The 17,078-nt window shown below is 42.9% G+C and overlaps 1 protein-coding gene across 5 annotated transcripts in view; it reads left to right on the top strand.

The window, feature by feature from the left end:
• The window catches only part of fam13b (family with sequence similarity 13 member B), a 63,573-nt gene extending 46,742 nt beyond the window's left edge, over window positions 1-16,831 (top strand). For 3 of the 5 annotated variants that reach the window (XM_031867006.1, XM_031867005.1, XM_031867003.1), the window contains 15 exons: window positions 1,783-1,869; window positions 2,354-2,501; window positions 3,896-3,993; window positions 4,992-5,049; window positions 5,268-5,397; window positions 7,153-7,426; window positions 7,525-7,666; window positions 7,976-8,057; window positions 8,846-9,031; window positions 9,803-10,017; window positions 10,534-10,617; window positions 10,713-10,808; window positions 11,106-11,503; window positions 11,821-11,922; window positions 12,514-12,637. In XM_031867006.1, coding sequence (XP_031722866.1) covers window positions 1,783-1,869; window positions 2,354-2,501; window positions 3,896-3,993; window positions 4,992-5,049; window positions 5,268-5,397; window positions 7,153-7,426; window positions 7,525-7,666; window positions 7,976-8,057; window positions 8,846-9,031; window positions 9,803-10,017; window positions 10,534-10,617; window positions 10,713-10,808; window positions 11,106-11,503; window positions 11,821-11,922; window positions 12,514-12,637 — 2,224 coding nt within the window. Of the gene's footprint in view, window positions 1-1,782; window positions 1,870-2,353; window positions 2,502-3,895; window positions 3,994-4,991; window positions 5,050-5,267; window positions 5,398-7,152; window positions 7,427-7,524; window positions 7,667-7,975; window positions 8,058-8,845; window positions 9,032-9,802; window positions 10,018-10,533; window positions 10,618-10,712; window positions 10,809-11,105; window positions 11,504-11,820; window positions 11,923-12,513 lie in introns of all 5 variants that reach the window. The other 2 variants (XM_031867004.1, XM_031867007.1) reach the window with 2 other exon arrangements.
• The last annotated feature ends 247 nt before the right edge of the window (window positions 16,832-17,078 follow it).

Below are 17,078 nucleotides of genomic sequence, written 5' to 3'. Positions count from 1 at the left end.
GTGTGTGTGTGTGTGTGTGTGTGTGTGTGTGTGTGTGTGTGTGTGTGAGAGAGAGAAAGGGAAAGACTGCAAGCACATCATCTTTTACCGCTCCTATGTTTGTATGTGGAAGTAGCTGTTTTGTGTGTGTTGGTTAATATTTAGAGTTTGAGTTGCTGTTGAAGGCAAAAGTGGGCTTGTAGTCCAGAGAAATGAGTGCACAGTTTGTGAGCAGTTTCTGGCTGATATATCCTCAACTCCCACACACACACACACACACACACACACACACACACACACACACATTTATCTGACCTCAGCCCAACACCTTTTATGAGTTTTACCATAAATGGACATGGACTTAAAGCCCAAACACAGTTATGTTCCACCTCCAAGTCTTCCATTTAAAACCGTGTAACTTTGTTGGTGTAAATATGTTGAATACACCACACGCACACACAGTATGACATTACCTTGATTTGAACAAAGAGTACAGATGTTAGATCATTTAGATGTAAAGAATAGAAAACAACATCAATAAAACTAGATGTAGTGATGGCGGTTGATACATCAGGAGCAGCAGGTGGTGTGGAGGAGTGTGAGGAGAGCTGGGCGTTTTCCCAGTTAAGGTCTTCAACCTCTGCTGCTGTCTGAGCTGGCAGAGAAAACAAAGCTAACAGCGTGCAAGAAGCCAGAGTAAACAAGGGAGGGATACTTTATGATCACACACACATGTGGTTGAGTTAAATAGAATCTCAGTAGAGCCTGTGGATCAACTGTCACATGTCACGGTGGTGGAGGTCAGAGCGTGACTGCTAGTTGTTACCTTTTATAGGCCGTAATGTCCTCTCTGGTTTATAGTTTAAGCATTATTAATCCTTTCATAACTGCACCAGGGTTTTTTACTTAATAAGGACATGTTAAATAGCCCAGAATGGAAAAGAAACCATCTCAGGGATTATTAGGCTCTCACAAAGTTAGATTCATTATTCACCTTTTAGAAAATGTAACAAACACTCCTGTTATTTTTGCATGGAGATAAACACATCAGTCAGTCGTTTAAAGTCCCCGTCGTCAACTGATCAGCAGAGGTCTTTCGTTAAAAGAGGCTGATGATGACGGGTAGGATTCTGTGAGGAGGCTCACACATGGTTCCAAGATTTGAACTGTGCATCATTACTGGTTACTGCTAAACCTTAGTCTGAAGATATAGGCCTTAATTAAATGAGTAAACAATGCACCGACTCACTGGATTCAGTAAATATATCAGATCCACCACAGGTTGAAGACAACATGCAGCATTATTGCTCTCCTTGAGGTCATAGCAGTTAGTAAATACATACTAAACTGATCAACCACTCTGATACATGCAGGGAGATGTTAATTTATGTGTATTTAAGAGGACATTTTTATTGGCTGCCACTGCTGAATAAACAGAGAAAACGTGGTCACGGGATCTTATCCAAAGCAGTTGTGTAAACTCATGTAAACCTTTGGCTTTCATCTTATGTAGACATTATCACTGTTACAGTTTACACTCATTACAGCTGAGCTAAACTCACTCCAGTGGAGAGCATTGTTACTCAATATTTAACACGGTTTTAAACTCAGACTGCAATTAATTAGTAACTAACTGCTAACCTGACAGCCTGCCTGTTTGTTTGAACAGAGGCTACGATGCAGCACATGGGAGGAAAATGTCATTTCGAAGTGAAACTCAATGCATCATCACGCACAGTAATAACGTGTGAATATAAATCCTGATGAATGACGTCCATGTGTTTTTTTTTTGTGTTTTTCCAGGATAATCCAGCGAACCATCAGGGCCGCAGTGGAGCAGCACTTCTTTGAGCTGAAAACCTCCATCGACACCAACTACGACAGCCAAGGGTGAGAGTCCAGACACACGCATTAACATTCACACCTATACAGTACAAGCACAAGCATAAATACACGTTTATTTATTCGTTTCAGAACATTTTCACACTGAAGCTCTGTACAGCAAAACATGTTGTGCTCTACTTTTTGCCCTCCGAGCACCTGCTGGTAGGAACATGCGTTACACAGCTTCCTCGGTGGTCCATAGAACCATATTTGAAATAGTGAACATTATGTACGAAGGCACGGAGCCAGATAGATGGCTCAGGTTACCGGTAAACATGTTGACAGCTGTTATGTCAATTAGCAAACTCTACATGTTTAGGGGAGCATCTGTTCACTGGTCAGTCACCTCTAAGACAAAACAACATGTCGCAGCATTTCACACTGCATGCCGAAATAGGTTGGCACGCAGCACCACCACCATAAAGGCACAGTGGCAGTGTTCTCAGTTCATCTTATTTATGACCTTTTTGATTTTTTTTTTCTTCTCCAGAGTGAGTCCCAGTGAGCCTGAAGACCAGGGTTGTGATGGAGACGAGGCGCAACAAACTGACCCCGAGGACAGCCCCTGCGACACAGAAGGGGAGACCCCGCTCACACAGACCGAGCAGTGCATACAACAAAGCCAGAAAGACACACAGGTTTGTCGGAGACACAGAAAAACACACACGAACCGTCAAATTCATACTGCACATAAACACCTGCACATGATCAAACGCACACTGTGTGTTTGAGCCGAATAGACATAAATAACACACACACACATTCGAGAAAGAGCACAGAATCATCACACACACACACACACAGTGGAAATTTCCCTCAATAGACGTTCAGAAACAACACACACAGAGCCCAACCAGTTGCTGTGTGGGCTGGCAGCATATTTCCCATAGCTAACCTCCTTCCTGTCTCCCGTCTGTCGGTCCGTCCCAAGGCTGAATGTTTGATTTTATCAGCACAGTCCATCTTTGTTCTGTCCTGATGGTTACAATAGCTGGAACAGACCTGTTATTCAAATGCACGCACAGATTAATGAACACGCTGAGTCACGGAGGCAGTGTTTTGTTAAAACTTACAGTCACAGGGGGAACATCATACCCTCTGTATGCCAGGGATTCATAGTAGGTCGGCTCCACATTTCTTTCACTTTTTGATGAAAAAAGTATGAACAAAATTAGGATCACGTTTTCAAATCCCAGTGGCACAACTTGTATTGAACACATACAGGGAAACGTGTCTTAATTGTGCCACCTTAACTCCGTAATCCATCCAAGTGTTTCTAATATTTGCCACTAGGAAAAAATGTTTGGTACTTCCTCAATGCTAGTATCCCCACCCCTCCTTGAACCCCCCCTTTAAAGCCTCAGTGGTCCAAGAACCATTTTAGTGTCCAGACGGCAGGAGAGAGATGAGGAGCGGAGAACATGGCAGACAGAGGGAGATGTGTCCCGGGACTAATGAGAAACCTGTCACCTCTTTGAACAATAATCTACATCTTTAAATAGAAGAAGCAAAGAATGACAGCAACACCTGTGGGCCAAACTACAAAGAAACACACCCACCATTTACTCTCTTTACATAACAGTTGTAATACTAATGTAACATGTGCATTTTGTGCAGCAGGTCACATTTACTCATTGAGTCATCATCCTGCTCTTCACTACAACTCATTTACGAGCCACCGCAGCTTTGATTTTCTGACGGACTCAACACAAACGCTTTGGTGTGCATGTTTAGAGCCCTAAATCAAGCTGTAGCATTAGTTATGATGACCACAATGAAAGTTTCGCTTTGACTTTAAAGGGTAAGAGAGATAAGTCGGATAAATCATTAACTCATATAAATGTATGTAAAGAATGACCTCATTGTTTCCTTGTGGTGTTGAATATGGTGTTAACTTTATGAGAAGGCACTTGTTTGTGTCAGATTCCTATTCTTGCCTTTTCATGTCTCTTGCTCTGCTCTTAAGTTTCTAACTTCCATTCATTAAAAACTGTCAAATTAATGGTGAATTCTTGCTGCTGCTTTCCCCCAGGATTCATTTGACTCTGGCGCCGCCCTGGAGGAGAGCTCGGGGATGGACCTGGATGCAGAGGCCGTCGGAGACGCTGAGAACAACATCAACACTGCCAGGTGAGCTGGGTTTGCTTTCAAAACGTTGAGTTAAGTTTCACCTTATATCAAGAATATACAACCAAAGTTATCAGAGTGAGATCGAAGCATCATGGCCAGTATTTCAGGAGATCGAGGAACATGTGAGGCTTCATCTGGACAGGGTAGATAGATGTGTGAGTCACTGCACAGGTAGCTTGGTGCCTCGTGAGGAGAGGACTTCCTTCTCTCCCAGAGAGGAATGTAATTCTTTAACACGTGCAGGGATGTGGCATTGCTCTGATCACTTGAAACCTCACATTTACAAATCACCTGGACATGCTGTCTCAGCTGAAGCTCGTTTTTACACTGAAACAGACCTTTACTATCTCTGTCTCTCTCTCTCACACATAACACATAACTTGTACTCTCTTGTAGTTTGACACGTCACACTGTATCACGCCTCCAGCTTCTGATTGTTAACAAGCACACTTAATGTACTGTGATTGGTGTGTCACGTGGCATTAAATTGTAAAACTTAGTCGATGATTAAATGCTGTTTCACATCTATTCAGAGGGAAAAGGGTAAAAGTTACTGAGCAGGATAAAACAATCGATCGACACAGTATTGATTTTAGCTGTAACAAATGTGAGATTCTCCAACAGTTGAAGCTTTGACTCCTCCTCAGCTGACTCCAAATCGGGTTGAAGGATTATGACTAAAGTACTTTGGGATCTCCAAATTCATCATCATTAAATTGTTCTGCCGAGAGTGCGTTCACAAATGGTTTGGATTTTGCTCAAAGCCAAAGATTTCCAACGTCTATGAGGTGACTTGGCTTGTTGTAAACACTCGGTGTTTGCACTTGGAGACTGGTCAGGCTCTGGATTTATTTACACAGCAATAAACAACCACTCAGATATCTGAACATATTGTTTTAGATATTTTCTAAAATGACAATTTGGGAAAATATCACTTTTTTTTGGTCATAGTTATTTTTTAAAGTTGATCTCATGTTTCCTGTCTCTAATTATTCCAGGCAGGACAATCAACCCTGTGACAACATGGAGCAGACTCAGACTGACACCATAAGCTGTGTAAGTAGCAATAAGTGGGAATGTGTGTGTGCTGGCACTAAAATGATTTCTGTGTTGATTTTATGATGATATTACTTCAAGTCTATGTTACAGTATCTGTCCTTCCTTTTGTTCACTTTTAATTAATTTCTCTCTACTTTTGTACCTTCATCTTGAATCTTTTAATTTTTTCCTTCATTCCCTAATTTGTTTCTTTATTCCCTCTCTCTTCCCTCCAGGATTCGGACTCATGCCGCTGTGATCAGAACGCCAACACCAGCAAGACCAACAGGAACCGCCCGCCGCCAAGCCAAGCAAAGTCTGGCCACAACCCCCACCTCCAACTCTTCCCCGACAGCCAATGGGAAGGTAGGCGATACAGCGTCCAGTCAGTGGATTACAGAAGTACAAGTTACACAGTAAAGCAGACCCTTCCCATGGTTCTCTACTTTATTGTGATTTATTTATTTATGGATCTACCAAACACCGAATCCAAAGAAAAACCTGTTAAAAGTGAGAAGTCCCAATATGGTTCAAAAAATGATTTCTCCAAGTGGGCAAAATGCTGTTATTCTGCCATATTGATTAATTATTTAAGATTAAAAGTCAGTTATATACATTAATGTTATTGTCTTTACGATTTCACCAAATTCGCTCAATTTGTTAAAAGAATACTTTGTGAATTGTCATCTACAATTCTGTTAAATATGGAGTATTACTAAAGTTACACTTCATTGACTGAATGAAAGTTGGAGAGTGAAGTTGTTATGAATGACTGACCTCACTGCTCCTCGTCTCTGCTGTCTCATCTTCTTCTACATCTTCTTCTTCTCCTTCTTCTTCTTCTTCTCTCCTTCCTCCCTCTTGTCCTCCTTCCATCCAAACAGCGTCACCCCCCTCCCATCTCCACCTCCCTCACATAGACTTCTCATGTATGCATCTGCAAAAAGAAGGCCACGGTGAGTAGTTTAATGTCCACCCATCCACCAGCCCACCTGCTTTCCTTTCATCCGTTCGCATTGATCTTTTTATACGGATGCTTCGATCAGGATTTTTTTGGGGCTGATCACAGGGTCTATTTGAAGCCTTCTTTTGATCGTTTAACATTATTTATTTATTTAACTATTCACACTGTATTAACATTCAGATAGGACAAAGTATCATGAGTATGTGCAACATATTCCACTCTCTCATTAGCCCCTTTTATACAAAGATCCAGCAATGCTGCTGTAAAGAAGACCCCTTATTACACCGGCTTTCCTTTTTTTACACTGAACCAAACAAAGCCGTTGGCGTCTGGTGTGTGTGTGTGTGTGTGTGTGTGTGTGTGTGTGTGTGTGTGTAGCTCCACCATTCTGGCACTTCCTTTTTTACACAGACGTTGATTCGGCTCTTTGCCACCTCCGCTGCTGGCTTAGCGGCACGGATGCCCCCCCTCCCCCATTCCGTGTTCGTACCTTTTATGAAGAAGCGAGGCGGAATAACGGCGTAACAGTCTGAGTACAGACTGTGTAAAATGGGCTTTAGAGACACAACTCACAACTCAGGGGAAGCCATTTTAGCGGTTAGTCATCCGACGGGCTTTATAAAGACTAATCAAACTACCTGGAACAAATATTGTCCGATAATGATCGGGGGGCAGATTGATCAGAACACCCTTGGATTGGAGAATTTATTAATATATTATTACTATAAATAATATATTTAGATTTGCTTGTGTGATACTGATCGTAAGTAGATCCTCGCATGTGAAACACTTTCCTAACAAAGCTGCTGGACTCCTTTTCTTCCTCTCCTCTTTGCTCTTACCTCTTTGCGACAGGGTCACTTGGCGGATTGATCCGGACACCTTTCCTCTCTGAAAAACACTTCTTCCCCTGACTCACTTTCTCACCTCTGTCTTGTTATCGCCTTGACTCCTCCTTCCCCTCTTTTTTCCCATAGCGCTGACAGTCAAGACACCGTTAACCAGAGAGTGACTCAGCAGGGCATCGAAGGAGAAAATGAATGTGTTGTTTCATTCTCCCGTGCAGCTTTTGTGTGTTGTTAATATTACATTAATCCCTCCTTTTCCGACGTCTGCTAACGTGCTCTGACTCTTTGTTTCTGTCCTCCTCTCTCCAGACCCCGTCCCCGCTTTCAAATCCTGGCAGGACGACAGCGAGAGCGGCGAGGCTCAGCTCTCCCCGCTGGCCGGCCGCATGGTTACTCTCCCTCCTCTGTTGCTGGAGGAGGATGGCGAGGAGGACGTGGGGGAGGGAGGGCAGGAAGCCTCCCCCTCCTCTTCCCGCTCCCATCCTCACCTCCTGGCGCGACGCTTTCTCGACTTCGGAGCGCACGGTGCCCAGCGATTCCTGCAGCAAGACCCGGACGCCACCTCACCCACCAAAGCACAGAGGTACGATGAGGCGCGGACATCCAGTTGCAGCTTACTCACTACGAACTAGTTTCTGTTTGAAACCCAGGATTGTATTCATGTATCCTCCGTCACTCCAGGCCACGCCGAGCATCGTTTGGCTCCAAAGAGTCGATGAGAGGAGGCGATTCAGTGACCCATCAACTCACCAAGAAACTTCAGCACCTGAAGAAGAAAATTAAGCAGTTTGAAGAGCAATTTGAGAAGGAAAGGAACTATAAGGTACAGAGATACAGATTGTTGTATTGTTGAGCAGGAATATGAATCTGCTATTTTTTTTGAAGTGCTAAGACGCAAACCGAAAAAGCTAATTTACAAATCCTGCACAATGTGAACCACTTGTACTCAGTCTATTCACAACATTTCAGTCCTTAGACCGTCATCCTCCTGCTCCTCCTCCCTCCTTTAACTCCCTCTGACTCCTCTCAGTCTCTTTTATATACATGTGTATGTTGTAAATTGTGTGTCAGTGTCCTGAACGTTCCAGTGAAGCACTAACTCTCTCTCTCCTCTTCTCTCTTCTCTCTGCAGCCCTCTCACGGAGACAAGGCAGCTAACCCCAAAGTCCTCAAATGGATGACCGACCTCACAAAGATCCGCAGGCAGATTAAAGGTAGAACAACTAGCTCTATTTCCTGTGAACGTGCATTTGTGTGTGTGTGCGTGCGTGCGTGCGTGCGTGCGTGCGTGCGTGCGTGCGTGTGTGTGTGTGTGTTGGGGTTAGAGTGTCTCTGTGCCATCCTGTTCCATGCTGGACAGCTTGACCCTCCCCACTCCTAACCTCTGACCTTTGTAACAACATTGCATGCGTGCTGGTCTAACATCAACACATGCAGACACGCACATGCCGGTTGACGTGGCTCTCACATGCGTGGCTCCCACCCTCCAGTGTGCTGATGCGTCCTTGTGAACCCACATTCATTACCTCTGCAGTGAATTCAGTGAGGTGAAACGATGGATAAGACTTAAGTTATGCATAAACAGATACATAATATTTGCAAATATCTAGGAACCTCGATTTAAAAAAACATCTACTTTTTGATCAGATTTTAGGCTGCACGTTTTTGTCTTTTGATAAACTTGGTGTTCCTTGAAGCACAGGGTGTAAGATACGAGATATCTGATGTTTATAAATAGTTTTCCAAACTTTGACGAGTCTCTTGTGCATCGTTTCACCAAACTGAACAAACCCCATGACACTCGTCCACCCTCTCTATCTGAGGTGACGGCTCTCCTTGTCGGAGAACGCAGTGGCCGAAACATTTCTCTCTCTCTCTCTCTGTTTCAAATCAAAATTGAAAAAACATCAATAACGCGAGCACCCGCTCTCCACTTTCCTCCCTCCTCCTCCTATCGCCCAACCGACCGATTGATTGATTGATTGACTGATCGGCCAACCAGGACGCCAGCACCACCTTTTACCCAGAAGCACGCTGAGGCACCAGGCTTTGCTCCATTCATACAGACGCCACCATGCTCCCTCCTCCCCTTCCCCCCCCTCCTCTTCTATCTGCTCACCCCCCCATCACACACTCACCCCCCCGCTCCACCCGTACTCAGGCCTGAGCTCTAGACCGTATCACCTCAGTAAGTACCAACCCCTCAGTAAGTAGACATTGCATACACTACTGACGGTCACAATGAGGCGGCATTGTGAGAGCGTCTTGCTTCTTTTGTTTTGGTGCATTTCCTATTGAAACTGCATGTTGGGACGAAAAGTGGGAAGTAACGTGAGGAAGAGAACAGAGTTTTTTTGCTTGACTATTTGCTGACTGATATTTAAGAAATCTGTGTTTGTTTAGTTTTACTATCACTGTATTCTTATGCTTTTGCACAGGACAAGTTGACAAGTTGGTAAATGATATTTTCAGAGTGAGGTGACTTTTTATCTTGAGATAATATCCAGCCGTTAGCAGTACGACTGTCTATAACCATCAGACCGACTCAGAGGCTTTTGAAAGTCTTTGTTTTTTCTACAGCCAGATGCTGTTAGACAAATGTTGAGGCAAATGTTTTAGCTTGTTGTGTTTGGGTTTTGACTGGGCTCGGTGTTTGTGTGTTGTTGTTGTTCCGTGTGTGTGTGTGTGTGTGTGTGTGTGTGTGTGTGTGTGTGTGTGTGTGTCTTTCTCTTCATACTGTGACTGGCCGACTTTAACCACCGCAGCTGTCTGTCAGACTCCTGCATGTCTGATCACCCAGTGAAAAATGCTTAATGTACCGTCTGAAGATTTGTGTTTTTCTCCCCGTTCTTTTCCTGGTTCCTTCCTCCGTACTCTACCCTCACTATCTCCTCCCCGTTTGTTTCCCTCCTCTTCCTCCTCCTCCTCCTCCCTTATCACGGTCTTCCTCCTTCCCCAGATGCCAAACACCGCGCAGAGAGCGAGCTCGGCCCCCAGACTCGTCCTCGGAGCAACACCTTACCCAAGAGCTTCGGCTCCACGCTGGACCAAGGCGCTCACGATGCAGCAGGAGAGATGAAGGGCCAGGGCCCCACCAGGGAGGAAACACTGGAGCTGATCCAGCACAGGGTCAAAGGGAAGAAGCAGGAGGACGGCTGGCCTGATGACATCAAGGTACTGAATCAGGACACAAGTCTTTTCAATTACCCCACTTGATTAGACACTTGATTCATTGAAATATTGACACGGTATTTTTGCGCTGCATCCATGAACATGACAAGTGCTTAAGAGAATAGAAATAATAATAATAATAATCATTCCTTGCTTCAAAGACAAGATAAAACATTCGTCGTGTTTCCTTTTTGGGATGTTTGGGTTTATAAGACATGTTGGAATCTAAAAGTAAAATTTTATAGAATACTAATTAAAAAAATGCAAATATTAGTCATGTCAGCAAACATAGGAGCTCATTTTAAAATAAGAAATAAATGAGTGAAAATTGGAGAAAACATTTTTATGAAGGGAGCAGAAATAAACACAAAGTCAGATATAAAACAAAGTACTTTGTTTGGTCATCCCATACTGTATCACACTTGGACTGTTGGCATTAAACACGTAGACATCACATAAATAATGTAAAAGAGTTTATATATATCGCTATTACATGATGTGTTGTGTCTGTCTCTGTAGAAGATGACCAAGGAGCAGTTGTCCTGTGAGAAGACGGTCCTTCAGAAGAACCTGCTGCACTATGAGGGCCTGCATGGTCGACCAGTAAGATACCAAGCACCCTGCATTCTGTGAAGCTGGAACACACATTTAAACTTGTTGTAACCTGTTTATTGCTCTCACTCACTACCTTCACTCAGGTGACCAGAGAGGAGCGTCTGGTGGTGAAGCCTCTCTACGATCGCTACAGACTGGTCAAACAGATGCTCACCAGAATCAGCATCACACCGATCACAGTACGTGCACATAATCACATCATTACATCTGTTACACTATGTTAGCAACTGTTAGCAATTATATCTTGTTATTTTATTGTAATGTACAACTAGCTAGAATTTCTTCAGTCGACAACATCAGTCTGCATGCGTTTCAGCTAGTGTACTTGTAAAAAACACTCAAACTATTTGAGTATATATTAAAATAAGAACTTGTTCTTGTTAAAGTCATTCTGTCTTTACTGCATGTTAAACGAGTGCACACACACACACACACACACACACTTCTCCCGCATTAATCTCCCCTCTCTCCCCCAGGTGTCCCCCTCCAGTAAGAGAAGAAGTCAGACCCTCCAACCAATCATCGAGGGCGAAACCGCTCATTTCTGGGAGGAGATCAAAGAGGAGGAAGAGGAGGAGCAGAAAGAAAGAGAAGAAGAAGGAGGAGGAGGAGAAAAAGAAGACAACAGGGAGGAGGAGCGGGAGGAGGAGGAAGAAGAGGAGGACGAGGAGGAGGAAGGAGAGAGCAGCGGTGGGGAGATGCAGAGCTCTGAGGTCATCATGGCCGTCGATCTTGTGACCTCGTCTGAAGGATCAGCGAGGAGCCAGAACCTTCCCGACAGGCAGAGCGACTGTCCAATGAGAGCCAAGATGGAGGAGGGGTCGGGGAAGCTGGCGCTTGACCTTCGGCTGTCCAGCTCCAACGCCTCGTCCATGTAAGAGCACGCACACACACACACACACACAACCTCTAATCTTCTTCATTAGCTCAGGTTTGTACATCCAGGTCTCTTACCTGGTCATGATCCTGACAACTGATCGCTCACACCACCACAGCCCACTTCCTGCCCTACCTTTCTCTCTGGACTCTTAATTTATGGTTCAAGATCCAAATGACTGCACATATTTAAGTATTTATGTGCCTCAGTCAGTGTAGAAACGAGACAGCGAATATCATTTAAAAGCATCTCAGAGGTTTAAATATCATGACAGCATGTGTAACTACGTTCTCACGCATCCCGTCGTCCTCCAGGCCAGAGCTGCTGGAACAGCTGTGGAAGGCCAGAGCAGAGAAGAAGAAGCTGAGGAAGACCATCCGAGAGTTTGAAGAAGATTTTTATCAGCATAATGGAAGGTAGGTGGAAGGACACGCTCACTCACATTCACACTTAAACATAATCCAGACTGTCTGCATAAGGATTTCAATGTAGCTGGTGTAAACACCCGGGCTTTTCTTTGTTTTGTACGTGTCACCATAAATTCCTACACAGATGACAGATGAAGTGATCATTTGTGAGTTCAATTTCTGCTTTAACGTGGCAAGAAACCTGTCACACTACATGTTGAACCCCAACCAATTATAGCTAACAGCCTGTCGCAAACTGTGCGCCGTGAGAAGGTGCCAGAAATGTCGTCCACTGTGGTCCAAAGCATCACGGAGGATAAAGCTGAAATAGTTCTACTGCTGGGGCTTTGCAGGGCATCCTGGTTGCAGGGTCTTCCACTACGAGACACCATACAGGATAAATGACAAATGTCCCTTATCTGCTATTGTGTATTCTGACCCCGTCTAGAGAGAGCTGATAAATGTTCAGTAAAACGGCCTCGGAGCAGCCCAGCAGAGAGACCATTTGAGGTTCACTCATCAGTAGCTGCTGGGGGTCGAGAAAGTAAGCGTGTGTCATTTAGAGAGCTCATTCTCCTCTGTCTCCCTCCTCGGCTGTAGAAATGTGCAGAAGGAGGACCGGGTGCCGATGCTGGAGGAGTACAGGGAGTACAAGAGGATCAAGGCCAAACTCCGCCTGCTGGAAGTTCTCATCAGCAAACAGGATTCCTCCAAATCCATCTAGACCCGCCCTCCTCAGACACCAGCTGTCACCGCACACATCAGCCTCTCGTCACTTGCTGCGAGGACCCGCCCAGGATGTCCATCGGTCTGTCAGACGTCACCACACCTGGGGGAAGGGTGGAGCAGACACATCGCATGACTTGCCATGAAGCAGGAGACTCATGATCTCCACTTTGGTTTGCTGCATTTATGTCATGGAGAAAATCAGAGTGACAGAACGATATGTAACTTGTATGTAAACATTGTTTGTAATTACAGGAGCATTGTGATGGGGGTCTCCAGCCGTTGATGGTTATTATAACTGAAGAAACCAAAGTTTTGGTTCATGGGGTCCGAGTTTCTGGTAGTACTAGCACCGATAGTCCTTAACACTGCAGTTAATTGAGTTAACAGTTGTTAGTGGTATTAGGATTCTTTCTGACCAGTAAAGAAATGTATATAGTAGTAAGTAAGAAGTCTCAAATGGTTTTAAATACTTTATCGGTCTACTTTTACAAATCTTTACAAAGAAAAAGTAAAGACGAATGTGCTAAAAGGACTTTTAGCTGCTTTTTTTTTTTTTAGCTCCTGGCAGTTTGGTCCTGGGACTGTTTTTCTGAAAAGCGTTGAAGCATTGACGGATCTTTGAGCAGATTTTAAGCATTTTGATCACAAAATCATTACATTTGTTTGATAAATGTAATGATTATTTATATGCGACTACAGATATTTTCTTTGTTGGTATTTTCAGAATTCAGTAATGTAGACATCTTTGCTAAAAGTTTAACGAACCACTTTTAAAAGAAGGTGACATGAGAAGCATTTGTTTGCTCCTATTTTCCCATGACATGAATGCAGCACCACCAGTTAACCTAAAAATCACTCCCGTCAGCCACAACTGATCCTCTGCTGCATTTCATCTGAAAAAAACATGGCCGCAGTTTAGAAATATGAAGAAAAAGGAATCGTCCTCACTGTTCATCTTCATCACCAACTCAAGACTTTTCACTCGTCTTCTGAGAGAAAAAAACACATTTGGACTTTTTAATTTCAGGACTGTTTCTTTTGTCTTTGTTCTCCGTGTTTTTGTTTTTCCTTCATGAGGAGGAATCTCACTGGACAGCTCGAGGACTGGCATTTTAGACGCTCTTCACTCCCGACGCGTGTCCTTTCTTTGGGACGTCGTACCGTCTCTCGCTTCAGTGAGTCACAGTTTGTTGAAGCGGCCCGATCGAGGTGATCGGTTGTTTTATTCCGTCAGTAAAACTTCATTCAACATCCTGGATGCTTCACACCTTGTGACTGATTTTAAAACTCATTCACAAGTTTCAAAACAAGTTTGTTCGTGTTCTTTTGTTCAAAAAAAAAAAAAAAGTGTATACATACATGTTTGTGAGACACTGCTGTTCACGATTTTGCTCGAATGAAAAACAATGTGTTGTATTCTAAGAAAAACATTATGTATTCACTCTGTGTGACCTTAGAGCTGTTTGTGAAAGTCTGAGTGTCCTTTTCATTTGTTTCTATCGTTCAGCATTTATTTTGATCTATTTTGGCAATATTTGTCAAATAAGATGTACACACGGTTGGCAACTTTGAACTTTGTTTCCTATGAGCTTCTTGTGTGAAAGCACTGCTTTTAAGTCGTCTTAAGCTTTAGTTTTCAGGACAAACACTCGTGATTTTGAGATTTCTGATGGCACTTAAAGGCACCATTTGACTGAAGATGCTCATATGAAACAGTTGATTTTTTAGGATGTAGGTGAATATAATTGTTGCAGAAGTCATCCAGACATTTCTATACTGTGTCTATCTCTCTTGTTTTTCACTTGTTCAGTTTGCTGCATGGGGGTATGGCATGTCCTGAGGGATTATGGGTAATAAATGCTGTGGAGAGGAGCCAGTATCTGGTCCACGTTGCTGCAGTTTCTTTGAAACCAAAGGCATGTTGGCTACAGGAAGTGGTAGCCTGACTATGTTTGGTATCAGTGCAGCCAGACGGAGAGTTTCCTGAATATCACTATGACTGTTACTGAGTAACTAATTTATCTCTGGTGGTCCTCGATGTTTTGCTTGTATTGTATCGATGAGGTGCCAACACTGCCAGCACTGATTTTAAACGCAGAGAACAACCTTTGTCTGTGGTTAACTGATCCTTTTTCTTAACTGGGGGGTTTGAATAGCACGTTAGCATGATGTCCACGAGGCTGAGGAGGGAGACCCAAGTGTCAATCCTCGGCTGCGTTTCTCTTCGGTGGAAGTTTCAGTCGCAGTGTAGTTTCAATTCCTGCTGGCAGGTGAAATGAGGGCAGGTGAGGGAGGTTAGACGCGTGAGTTCGACCTCTTAACCTCTCCTCCTCGGCCCTGCCGTCTGGTATCAGACGGAGGTCACGATGTCGTCGTGTGATTTTTGAAATGCGTGACGGAGAAATTTCCAACCAACGCTAAGCTTTAGCTGGTAAGCTAGTCAGACGTTTCAGCAGGTGTTCTATTCTCAGAACCTCTTTGGCTCGTTACCTGTGAGACGTTTATGGCCAATAAGACAAAGTAGTGCTTTTCTTTCACAAATCAATGTACATTTCCTCTGCCAGAATCAACGTTGATTGCGGTCTATTTGTCAGTCAGTGGACGGCGGATGAGTCGAGGGTTTGTGTGTCTGTGAGTGCTTGAGGAGGATGCGAGGGAGGGAGCGGCGTGTTCGTGGGGTTGATGTAAAAAGATGTTATTTGCACAGCATTCACAGAATGCAGCCCTTTTGTGTGTGTTTTTTTCATTTGTTATTTCTAAAAAATTAAGCACTACTTCTATACAAATATAAATATATAGTGTACATACAAAAAAAAAAAAAAAAAAACACCCGAAGGAGTGAATGTCAGAATTGTTTAAATTATTGCAAACATTATGTTTGGCCCCCTTTGGTTCTTTATATTTGTGATGCCCTGAGAATGTTTTTTTTTTTATTATTATAAATATTGCTATAACTATCATAACCATTATTTTGTGTGATAATGACAATAATAATCCTTTTGTATCTACTCACAAACTGTAAAACCAGCTGTAGACGTTAGTCTGGCACTGTGTGTGGCTAATCAGACATGAACCTGCTCTGTTTCCTACATTTATTTTTGTCGCTCTGTGTAATATAAGCTAATATAGAAGCAGTACTGTAGTAAGCTTGCATGGCAAAAGAGAACATAATAGTATGAATAACATGATGTATTGTTTATATTGTTTGTGCCATGAAGAAGCAGCAATAATAAGTTTTGCGTGGAGGTTTTACAGTATCGGGTCATGGGTAATGTGCGGGATTGATTTTGTGTGTGAATAATTGAGGTACAATACTATTTTTTGTTTTTGTTTTCAGCCGAACACACACATTGTCTCAAACGGTGTGTTTTTACCACTGTTGTCAGCATAATGTTCATGTTGGCGCTGCTGAAAAACCAAAATAAGAGTAACATTTTAAGGTGAATAGGGATTGAAAAGCCAGCCAGATGTGTCGTATCTGAAAACATTTCCGTATTTATCATCATTCAAAAAGTGGAAACAATCCATCATCGATCTCTGAAGGGCTTTTCTTTTGAGTTTTTAGATATTTTTTTGTCAAACAAGGTGAGCAGTTGGTTTGTTTGGCGCCTCAGTTTCTTTAAACCTTTGTTTTACATTGTGCCTGCAACAGAGTGGTCAAATTCACGTTGTAAACTGTAATGTATTTCGTCTCCGTGGGTGTGCCGTCTGTTTCATCTCACTCCTACCCATCTGACATGCATGGTTGTTTCTCACATCTGGAATTCACAGCAGACGTTTCTGTTGAAGATGTCTCGCAGGTCATAGCTCCTCTCAGAAATGTTTTACTGTAAAGCCTCGAATGTCATTTTTGAGTCTTTAAATCTCTTTTAAGGACAAATAGTCGCGTTACTTACAGATGCTATCGACACAGTTAGAAATATGATACTTTGCGACATCTTTGATATTGAATTTTGCTGTGAATTCCTTTGACCAGAGAGGTTTCGTCCTCCTGCAGTTCGTTCACAGGTAATGCTGTCTTTTATCACATCAATATATTGTATGCGTGTATGTATCTATAAATGTTTTCTTACTTTGTGAATGCTTTTTTTTCTGGGTTAATTTTCTTCATTAACAAAAAGGCTGAGCAAATACAATCAGTAACAAACATTTACACGTGAAAAATAAAATTTACAAGCTTGCCACATCAGTTCTCTTGATTCTTAAGTCTTAAATGAAACTGTTGACGGGGCGTGTGGTGTGAAGAGACCTGGTTAAAATGTACCAAATGACCAATGAGAGCAATTTTTACAAAGATATATAATTTTCATGATATAGTGGTATATAACATGTAATGATAAATATTGTACTTTAGACTGACGGGGTCGGAACGGTCTTAAAAAGTATAAAATGTTGATAATTAAGGCCCTTAAAAAAATCTTAAACGCCATTTTGTA

The sequence above is a fragment of the Anarrhichthys ocellatus genome, unplaced genomic scaffold (genome assembly GCF_004355925.1).
Source record: "Anarrhichthys ocellatus isolate YVR2014 unplaced genomic scaffold, GSC_Weel_1.0 scaffold37, whole genome shotgun sequence".
Taxonomy (NCBI): Eukaryota; Metazoa; Chordata; class Actinopteri; order Perciformes; family Anarhichadidae; genus Anarrhichthys; species Anarrhichthys ocellatus.
The sequence above is the reverse complement of the archived record's forward strand: the minus strand, read 5'-3'. Positions and strand labels throughout refer to the sequence as shown.